This window comes from Phalangium opilio, unplaced genomic scaffold (genome assembly GCF_054372755.1).
Source record: "Phalangium opilio isolate 3A_F unplaced genomic scaffold, DU_Popi_V2 ptg000002l_1, whole genome shotgun sequence".
Lineage (NCBI taxonomy): Eukaryota > Metazoa > Arthropoda > Arachnida > Opiliones > Phalangiidae > Phalangium > Phalangium opilio.
In genome coordinates, this window is record NW_028324144.1 from 10,978,342 (window position 1) to 10,989,585 (window position 11,244).

Sequence of the window (11,244 nt, forward strand, 5' to 3'; positions counted from 1 at the left end):
CTGTTAATCGATCTAGTCCCTCTAAATTAATTGAAAAAATTACATATCTACGCTTTTTCAAGAACAATTACATTTTCCGAAAACATTTTATCATGAAATTAATTATTTTGAAGGGATTTCGTGTCGATGGTCACTAACTTGTGAGCACCTTGACCGACATAGTTTTAATTGTCGCTGGCTTGACAAATTTTTAAGTTTGCACCAAAAGATGTTTATATCTGTTTTAAGTTGTTGATAAGACTGTCGTTTACAGTGAATGTCGTCTACTTAAGACAAAGCAACAAAGTTTACCCTGTGTGGTAAAGGGTAAAGATCACATAAACAGAAATACTTCTCAGTACTTGTTATATTCATTTCCCGCGGAAATAATATGGTTAAACACATCATTCATTACTAGTTATGCCAAGAAGGTCACATTTAACTCCGACATCCCCTCCTTTCCTCTATTTTCCCAATATATGGCATTTTATAATCACCAGTGGTTTCGGTGTATGGGTCATCTGAGCCGTCGCAACACACTCAGCCAATATTACAATAGACTGAGTTATGACCAAGAAATTCTTAAGTACGGAAATGGAAGTTCCAGTGCAACTTTACCATCATAGAGGCGACAATAGAAATATAACATTTCGACATACGAAATTAAATGTATAAATTCGCGCAACACCCTTGTTTGGCATCCACGATTAAATATTTACATTTTCCATTCGAGTTATGCCAAAGTTTGCTTGCTCTTTTTAGACATCCAGTAGAACATTTCAAATATTCAATACTGTACCCTCAACACGTACTCCCTTCAAAATAATTAATTTCATGATAAAATGTTTTCGGAAAATGTAATTGTTCTTGAAAAAGCGTAGATATGTAATTTTTTCAATTAATTTAGAGGGACTAGATCGATTAACAGTAAAATCAGTTGATTGAATTAAATATTGATTTAGGATTGAGTGGATTAAAATAACTTGAAAAAAATTTCAATATCTGAACTTCAGTCAATTGATAAACCTCACACATATCGTTTGTTTTTTCGGCCTTGGCTCAAACCAAAATGTTTTTATATAATACCGTTTAAGCGACAAGTCCTAGCGCTGAGTATAGCCAGCGAAAGCGAGAGGGGGGTTAACCTTTTAGCGAGGTTAACTTAGAGCGAGAAGATGGTTTCTTAGCGAGTGACCAAAGAGTTCTGCTGTCGAAATAGTGGGAGAGGCGAGTTTTTATACTTTTACAGGTGAGGTCAGAGGTGAAACAAGTTAAGGTGTTTGAACTTGGTTTTGCACGTGTGTTGAAAGGGATTATAAAGCGATGGCTATTTATAGATAGAAATTTTTCAATTTATACAAAGGGGAAGGGTTGTATAGAAATCTTTGCGAATAACACTTGTAAATTTAGAATTGTACGGTAGAAGTTTATAATAAGAAGTGAGGAGCACGTTTTGCGTAATTAAAGCGAAGTTTCGAATATTAGATTCGACAACCTGACACCCTCCGTAATGTTAAACCAAAAATTCAGAGATTTTCCCTATATTTCCCATAGAAAAAGCATGAGGTTTTTGGTGGTCCACTCTACCGAATAACTTAACAAGATTATCGTGCGACCGGGGTCTTCCATAAATTATCGTTGGTATTTTATTGACCAATTAAAACCATTTTATGAAAGAGAAAGCTTCAAGCTTCATCCTTAAATTAACGTTATTGCTTTGGGGCTATGTATTTTTTATTGAATTCTATTGGTTAGATTGTATAAACAACCAAATTATGAGATTTTAACATTGTTGCTTTTTAGTAAAGCAAAACTTTTTGAAGTTGCTAATTCGCAGTTTTATTATACCATAAGAGGAATTTTTTTACTCCTATGTAACCTTTCATTTTTTAACCTTAGCTTTTCTATCCTTTACTTCTTTGGCATGATTGTTTAATAAAGGTCTTCTGAAATTTACTAAAACATTTTTTTACTATCCGCGACCTCGGCTTCACCGTTCTAGGTCTATGCCTTGCATTAATGTTGTAGCAGTCGACGGAGGTCACGAGGCTGAACTTATTTTTATTTTACGGTACTAAAAGCGTGACCAAGCGAGAAACCACGGCGAACTAATTTAGTTAAAGAAATATTCTTGCTTCCTTGATAGTGGCGACAAAAGAAATGTAGCATTTCGATATTCGATATTAATTGCATAAATTGGCGCATCACCCAGATCTTACATCCGCTCTAATAAAATTTACATTTAGTTTTCCAATTATGTCAAACATCATTTGCTTTTTTAGACAGTAAGTAGAATATTTAAAATATTCAATATTAAAATCCCAACACGTACTCCTTTCAGAATAATTAATTTTATAATAAAATTTATTCGGAAATTAAGTGGAATTATTCTTGAAAATTAGGAGATGTTATTTTTTCAATTAATTTAGAGGGAATAAATTGATTAACAGTAAAGTCAGTTGATTTAATTAAATAGTGATTATGGATTAAATTAATAAAAATAATTAAAGAAAAGTTGCAATATCTGCTACTTCAGTCAATTGATAAACCTCACTTATATAGTTTGTTTTTTCGGCCTTGGTTCAAACGAAGATTTTTGACGTTTCTTATATGGTTGAAAAAGTGAAATAATTTACCCTGTCAAAAGGGCAGGACCGATAGAAATTACGTCTGACAGAACTTGTAGGACGACTCCAGCTATCAAACAAGATCCGATTGTCCTCAACAAGGGCCAAGCAATCGACTTGCTTTGATTTTTGGTTGTGTTTCGTTCTTCCGAAAATCTTTTCATTTCCATGTCTTCGCCTTCACTTTTGATCTCAGCTTGGGGTTTCCAGTGTTTTTCGAAAATTCGTGAGACAGTCAGCGCTCGCTCCGAGTCATTCAAATCGTACACGTCCGATGGCTCCAGATTTTTCTTAAAACCTTTCCACAGGGCGCTACAATTTGTTAAAAAATTTAGAAGAAAAACTTAGAATTAAAACATGATGAGCTGCGCTGTAATACCTTCAAGTAAAGGCAATATATAAGAACACAAGAACGGGACTAGATTTACCTGGTAAGCCATGAATGAACCATTCGTGAACAAAACGATGCTTCATCTTCCCTTGATTTCTTAATGTTTGAAAATATTCATAAAAAATAGTAAGTTATTTTAATAGAAAAATTAAGTGTATTTTTTCCATAACAGGCGTACATCTTACAGAAATCATTGTGGAATAATTTTCTCGTCGTAACTAAGCGGATTTTGTTGGAAGACCTAGACTATCATTACGCTTGACGATTTTTACCTTTCTTATAATCTAACTCGTCGCACATTGAATATTGCTCGCGCACCCAACCTCGCGTTACTACTAACCAAGTACGCTTAAACTTTACTGAGAGCTAAATCGAGAGCGACAAGCGAGAAGGCTAGAGCTCCTATAGTAACCAGTGCCAAACATATCATACATAAACCACATACAAAAAAAAAACCTGGTGTATTACCATTTTAATTTCTATTGCGTCATTATGTTTCTCGTAGTGCGGAGAGATGTCACTCAGTGTGTGTAGTACGAGGGTAACTACTACTAAAGGATAAACTACCGACTCAATTACCAACCCGAAAAAGTCATCTTTGTTGTTCTGAAATATTTCACGTATTTATTTTGCCTGTATTTTAATCTGAAATGTAAAAGAATCTTTCGCTTACTTGTAAATAGTATTTCATGATGTTGGATCTCAGTGTGATAGTTTGCGATAGTGTTAAGAGGAACCAGAACATTGTCAGGATTCCGGACAACACCGTGCCTCCCCCTCTACCGTAAATTATGAGGAATAACGCCAAGATCTGCAACACATACGAGTTCAAATTATTTCATCGAAACGTTATGGATTTTTTAAATTTGTCTTACATAAGTTCCAAATTGAAGGACGACCGCCAAATTGTCAACGACTTGAAAATCTCCGTGGTATATTTGTTTACCAAACTTTAAGACGCTAATTGCGGCCAGTAACAAAACTAAGAGCTGCAAACACAATGCAAAACCTTGTAGACAAAGACGCGAGAAAGTAGAAAATAGTGTAGAAAATTATGTGACTGAAATAACAGATATTCAAATTTTCACTTTTGAAGACTTGACATCAATTATTTGAAAAAATTTCTTATCTTAGTTTTTTTCACCAAAATTCCTTAAGTAAAATATTTTATCACGTAATATGTACGCGTATGCATTTTTTCTCTTAAAAATTTACAGTTAGGTTTGAGTATTCGGCTCTATAAGGATAATACAAGACGACCCAAGGGCTCGTAATAGCAGCCACATCGTACCGTACTTTACAGGCGTACATAAAATTTATGTGAATAGCCCATCGATGCGCTACTTTTTACCTCTCCGAGTGACGTATGTCACGGAGAGGTTCTAATTTCGACGTGTGTGTCTGTCTGTGTGTGTGTCTGTTGTTACACCCACGTGACCGCGTTCGCAGTTTCCAAATCGGAGCAAACGTGTTCGCCATTTCCGAACTGCTTTCACAGTCACGGAAATGGCTCCGCTACTTGAGTTCTCACACCACCATCTTCTGGTCTTTGTCCATCCCACAAGGACACCAGTCTGTACTTACTGGCTTCTAATCACCACCATCTTTTCATCTCCGTCCATCCCACATGGACACCAGTCTGTACAAACTGGCTTCTAATCACCACCATCTTCTGGTCTTTGTCCTTCCCACTTGGACACCAGTCTGTACATACTGGCTTCTAAACACCACCATCTACTGGTCTTCCGTCTATCTATTCCACATAGACACCAATCTGTCTCATTGGCTTTTACTCCATTATCCTCGTTTGGTTTTAGGATATACGCGGCGATCAACTAGGGTTATGAGAAACGTCTAGCCTCCTTAAGGTGGGATCGCCACCAAAGGTTTTCGCAATTGCGCTTTTTCCTTACTATTAAAATGGAAACGAATCGTATATATACCCCAAAATTTGAAGAAAGCGGGTAAGAGGGGTACCCTTAACTTTAAACGTCAATATTAGCAAAGTTTGAGATGATAATAGGTATTACTTTATTTTAAACGATTTAACTATTATTAATGTTAATTATTGAAGATTAAAATAATTAAAAATAATTATATTTATTTAAATATTAAAGATAATCTTGTTTCTCAACTCAAAATTAATACGGAAAGAGTTAAAAAGCAGTCTATGTTTTTGTCTGTGTGTGTCCGTCCATTGTTAGACTAGTGCGTCGCGTTAGCAGTTAGCCTTGTGTTGATGTGTTAAGAAATCATACAGAACCTTAATATTCCCTTTTTCCATAATATAAAGTGAATATGTGGAAGTATTTTTCGTAATTATGATGCATTTAGTACTTTTGTAGCTTTAAAGCTCTGTTTCATTTTGATATTCCAAAGATTTTTTTTAATATTGTTATTTGAAATAGCTGTTTATATATTACTTAAGCTATACTACATCTGTATATAGAATAGTCCTTAGTTTAGTGATTTCATGAAGAAAACTAAGACCTAGACTCCGGCGGGTATATTAAATATTATCCGCAATAGGCTTAGTGAAACAAAAAGTAAATAATTGAGGCCTGAGGTGAATTAAACTTTGGGCTTTGATTTTCGTGTCTGAAATGAAGAGACATCAACGGTTCAGAGTGAGCCGAAAGTTAAATACACTATTAAATAATCAGGTTAAGATTTTATAATAGAAGAAAAGATCATGGTGGCAATTAGAATAGTAAAAGGGCTAATGGTAAACGGGTAGTAGCTACAGACTTTTTATTCTCTTTATGGTGCGCATTGACTATTAGTGCGTCTAGCTACAATTTAGCTTTGGTGTTATTTAACGTTAACATTCATGTTGGCAAACTAAGAATATTGTTGAGGTGAGACGAGACGATAGTGTTTACACTGCAAACCAGTTGTGAATGTAGCTATCAGAATATACGGTAAACAGCGTAGACTTCATATCCTGTTTTTTTCCCCATTGACTTATTTCCATGTGTCCAAGATTTATCCTTATTGGATGTAAAATGTCGTCTGCTTTACTGTATTATTCGCTATGCTTGGAATACAGCTTCAATATTTCGTAAATTTTTACTTCAAAAAAGAGAAATAATTCCATATCTAGGTAAATAAGTTTATAGTAGTAGACCTCTTGACTCGGAGAGGTAATATTTTGGTTTTCCCAACTTGTAACTGTGCTAAAATGATTACCCGTAATCCTTACTTCAATAAATTTATTTATGTTATAATTGTAATAGTGCGACACAAAGAGAAATTTTGAGTGAGTAGCCCCTCGATGCGCTACCCTTAAAATGATTACCCTTAAGACCATTCTAAAAACAACAATGCTAAAATGATTACACACAAGTAACCCTTAATAGAAGAACATACAGTTTTAGTGATTACCCCCTCGATGATCGAGTTACCATTAGCAGTGCTAAAATGATTACGCACTTAACGCTCGATTAATACACGTACAGAAAGTTTTAGTTTACAACATAGACTTGTGCCGACGCGTAATTTTCGCAACTTATAAATTTATAAAATGAACTTATGGCCAGAAGCGCTAGAAAGAGAAAGAATTCGGTAAAACACCCAATAATTGTAATATTCCGGTGCCTTAAGACCATTCTATAAAGAACGTCAGTAAATACTGGCTTTTGCTTTCAAAATTTCTCTCGATTTCCTCGAATAGGGGATGGGGAGCATGATTGAAAGCGTAAAATTCTTATTGTCGACGGGTGACAGAAAATTTAAAGGGAGTAAGAAACCTTCCATTTAAATTAAGGCAATAAAATAAGGCTCTCTCTCGCTTTAAATATGTCGAGCAAACGTAAAACTCAACTCCCATTCACTCTCCCTTCAATGTCGAACGAAAAATTCTACACTGCCAAATGCGGTTCTCTTTCACGACGCCGCCACCACCACCACCGCCAACAACAGGCCAGGTCAAACTAAGACCCACATCGTAGATGTTCATCATACGATGTGGCTAAAAATGGGCAGAAAATCGTTGATACCAGACAAATAATATCAGTTTGAAAACTTAATAAATCATGTTCGTTAATTTTAAAGTTTTTGAAGATTGAAAAATTGTTGTTTGGTATAGCTCTCACAAGATCATGATCAAGCTACAGATACTTTCGACTCTATTAACTACATCACAGTCAAACAGCGTATGTAGTTTTCCGCTTCGCAATTTTATCAATTTTAAAATATCAAAATTTAAATTCATCAAGCTCAATTTTTCAAACATCCTAGTATTTTAACTTCCTAAATGGAAACGTTACTCGAAACGAAACAGTACTATCAAGCTAGTAGCCTTTAGGCCTTAAATATTCTTGAACTAATCGAAGACTCTGAGAGCCAAATACTTGCGTAAATTATTTTGAAAAATATTTTCCTCATTTGAAATTTTAGCGAAAAAATCTGAGGTAAGAAATTTTTTAAAATAATTGATGTTTTATAATCATGTCTTCAAAAGTGAAAATTTTAATATCTGTTAATTCAGTCAATTAATTTCCAACACTTTTCACATGCAAATCATTGAGGAAGGGATAGTTATTTAACACTAAAAGATTCCGTAGACCTATGCTAAAAGTGATTCCGTGAACCTGTGCACAAACAGATGTCATAGGCTTGCGCACTAACAGACATCACATACTTATGCACAAACATATCTCATAGATTTTTGCACAAATATGAGTCATAGGCCTGTGCACAAAACATTCCATATCACTATGCTCAAAAAGATTCCATAACGATTTGCAGAAAAATATTCCGTTGACGTGTGTACAGATTCTGTAAGCCTCTGTACATACAGATTCAGACCTGTGCCGAAAAATATTTCATAGACCTGTACACGAACAGATGCCATAGACTTGTGCACAAACAGATTCCATAGACTTGTGCACAAACAAATGTCAGACTTATGCACAATCATAAGCCATAGACTTGTGGACAAACACGCCTCATTGACAGTGCACAAAAAGATTCTATATACCGGTGGACAAACACGCCTCATTGACAGTGCACAAAAAGATTCTATAGACCTGTGGACAAACACGCCTCATTGACAGTGCACACAAAGATTCTATAGACCGGTGCACAAAAACATTCCATAGAGCTGTGCACATAAAAATATGCCACAGACCTGTACGCAAACACATTCCGCAGGACTGTGCACAAACCGATCAAAAACCTGGGCAAAAACAGATTCCTTAGGCTTGTGCATAAACAGATATCATATACTTGTGCACATAGAGATGTTATAGACTTGTGCAAAAACAAATTTCGTAAACGTTGGTAATCTAGCTTAATTACCTTTAAATGGTAACCTAGTTTAGAACCTTTAATTGGTAATCTAGTTTAATTAACTTTAATAGGTAATCTAGTTTAATTATCTTTAATTGGTAATCTAGATTAATTATCTTTAAAAGGTAATCTAGTTTAATTAGCTTCAAACTGTACTTCGCAAGTAAATTAGTTTTAAAAGGCAAAAGATAAAATCTCCTTTAAGCTAGTTAATTTGCTTTAACAATTTGACTAGGTATCCGCGGTAAAACGACGAAAGTCCAAGAGTGGCTTTCTACACTACTTAACCCATGCAAAAAAGTCGTAAGTTCCACAGTTTCAGGGTAAACCACGTAAGTCAGAGCATGCAACTAAAGCTATGAAAAACAGTACTTAAACTTAACTTTTCTTAATGATAAAAATAGTCGCCATTTAAAATGTAGGGCTTTCATTAAAGACCGTTTTTAAAACTATCAAACAAATAGTTATTTTTGTATGGGTATAGACAAAATCTGTAAGTTTGGAAAAATTTCCATGTTATTTGTAAGGAAATTTTCCAGTTTTTTTGTTAAAATGAAAACCATCCTTAGCAACTTCATCCTTTATAAAATAAACAATTGGAAGGATCATCTTTAAATTTTAGCCATATAGTAAGGGCCGGATTTTAGTTCAGTGGATTTTTCTTTCAAAACAGTAAACATAGTAAGAAAAAGGTTACATCCAATCAAATAACCTTCCTTATATATTAGAACCGTCATCAGGCCTTATCTAAGAGAGCTACAGCTCCCTTAGAATACCTAAGTTAATAGGTATTGCAGTACAAACAACGCGCGTTTCCTACTTTCCTGCTACGGCAGAATGTACAATGCGCATTGCATGAGCAATGATGATACCTGTTCGTTAGGTGTAAAAGGACTTACACTTTTAATAATAGAAAGATGAGAACGAAAGCTTCTCCGTGGTGACTTGGCGATGAGCGCAACTTCCAATGGGACGAATAACCAGAGTATCGTGCATGGCAACCAGACCAAGATGGTCTTTTGAAAACAAGGTGTGAAATCAGGATTATCCGCGTACCATGTCAAATTGGCGTCCTAATTAGAATAATGTGAAATTTTTAACCTTATTTGTACGCTATCAAATGCAATATTCAAAGTTCAGGTAAAATAAATAACAACACGTAACATACCCAAAATTTAGATTCGCATAAGGTATCCAGAATAATGGAATCCATTAGAAGATGAATAGTACTAAAATATTTATTCTAAGAAATTTTTGGAGCTTGTATAACAAACTACTCGCTGTGATGTTATCAAGCGTCTAACTAATACTTCTATGCTTTAAAATAAACCGTAATGTTGATAGCGTAAAACCCTACATTAAAAGACCTTGATCGAAGCTCTCGCATAACACAAGTGTTTTCAAATTCGTCTACATTAACAAAATACCAGACTTTGGGCGTTAAAATCCTTCGTGCACTTTTATGAACTATACATTTTCTCGAAGAAAGATTGTCCTTAGCATAAATAGGAAAGACTATTTAATAATCATATGATGATATGCTATCTTTGATAACAACCAAAAAGGGTAAAATATATATAAAAATGTATACGTTTCTCAAGATAGCGTAATCTTAAATGAATTGGAGCCTTCATTTAAAATTTAATAAACGAACGTTAGGCCAACCAATTGCATAACGGAGAATTAAACAACATCAAGGCTGTATTGAATATCAAAAGTCAAGATGGCCGTCCCCTTTCTAGGGAATATAAACAACTGGGCTTCTGGTCATAAGTTTTTAGCGAGGTTATTTATTTCTATCATTGCTAAAGAATCGGACGTCCTTAATCGTCACTGTGGATAACGCGTAATTTGGGATAGATCATTTAGTCTTCATTGCCAAAAGTAGCTACTAACGATCTAATCTCAAAATTAATACCATCAAGGTTAATTATTTACAAAAAGGTTTTCTAAGTTTTCCGTTTTCGAAGCAGTTGATGATTTGGAATAAACAGTGACCGTCCTAGAGCAAGTACAATCCGTTGTACCTCTGACCTTAATCAAAATTCTAGGCTTGTCGCTTTCAACGCTTTTATCTCGCCTTTTTGCAAGCTCTTAATTCTACGAGGTTATATCAGGAATATATACAGTTAATATGTTTACTCATTGGTTGATTGACCTTTGTTTAAGAAGTATACTTTTTATTAGTAAATATTAGCCCTCGTCTCTACTCGGAGAGGTTTATTTTGGTTTCCCTACTTGTTTTTTTATTTTCTTTTTTACAAACCGTGAATATAACCATTTCCCTTCTTACACGTTTGTAAGGCTTGAAGCAGATAAAGCGTTTACCAGACGTTTATGACTTCTTATCCTGGGAAGTATTGGACTCTAACCATATCCGGGACCATCTCTGTTAGCCAACTTCTTATTAGGTCCGATCACCGCGCCACCTACGGCATTTCCTTCAATTTGAGCTGGCAGGCTGATTTGCGCGCCAGCAGCGGGCAAGTAACGAAACTTTAAGGTGTGTCCTGTGGTGTGAGGTAACGAATCAGAAACTGTGACAAGAACAGCTGTTAATAGAGTTTGCTAGAAATTCCGGTCAAACTAGCGTGGGGTCCTAGGCCCACGGATTGTAATGGATTTTCATAGAGTTCTAGCCAGACGGCTTTTCAACGATTGGCGCTGAAGACGTTTTGAACACGCACCACAGTTTGAGTTCCACAGCCTCTCGGCGTGGGATTTTTTTCAGTAGACTAGATCGTTTTTCTTGTGGGGAGGAAACTTTCGACCCTCTTTTACGATTGCCATAGGCAATTTTGACTAGCAGGGATGGATACTATCATAAGTTAATTATTAACTTCCATCCTTAGCAACTTCATCCTTTATAAAATAAACAATTGGAAGGATCATCTTTAAATTTTAGCCATATAGTAAGGGCCGGATTTTAGTTCAGTGCATTTTTCTTTCAAAACA

The 11,244-nt window shown here is 35.2% G+C and overlaps 1 protein-coding gene and 1 long non-coding RNA gene across 2 annotated transcripts in view; both read right to left on the reverse strand.

Annotated features, from left to right (window-relative positions):
• The window catches only part of LOC149719746 (ATP-binding cassette sub-family C member 3-like), a 29,034-nt gene extending 19,515 nt beyond the window's left edge, over positions 1-9,519 (reverse strand). Inside the window, exons 1-7 of the mRNA XM_089853210.1 lie at positions 9,458-9,519; positions 9,189-9,362; positions 3,873-3,986; positions 3,671-3,808; positions 3,466-3,603; positions 3,035-3,093; positions 2,616-2,918 (exon numbers count right to left, since the gene is read on the reverse strand). Coding sequence (XP_089709336.1) covers positions 2,616-2,918; positions 3,035-3,093; positions 3,466-3,603; positions 3,671-3,808; positions 3,873-3,986; positions 9,189-9,362; positions 9,458-9,502 — 971 coding nt within the window. The 5' untranslated portion in view covers positions 9,503-9,519. The remainder of the gene's footprint in view (positions 1-2,615; positions 2,919-3,034; positions 3,094-3,465; positions 3,604-3,670; positions 3,809-3,872; positions 3,987-9,188; positions 9,363-9,457) is intronic.
• LOC149719742 (uncharacterized) overlaps positions 1-11,244 on the reverse strand; it is a 96,515-nt gene that overhangs the window by 36,893 nt on the left and 48,378 nt on the right. The window lies entirely within an intron of this gene.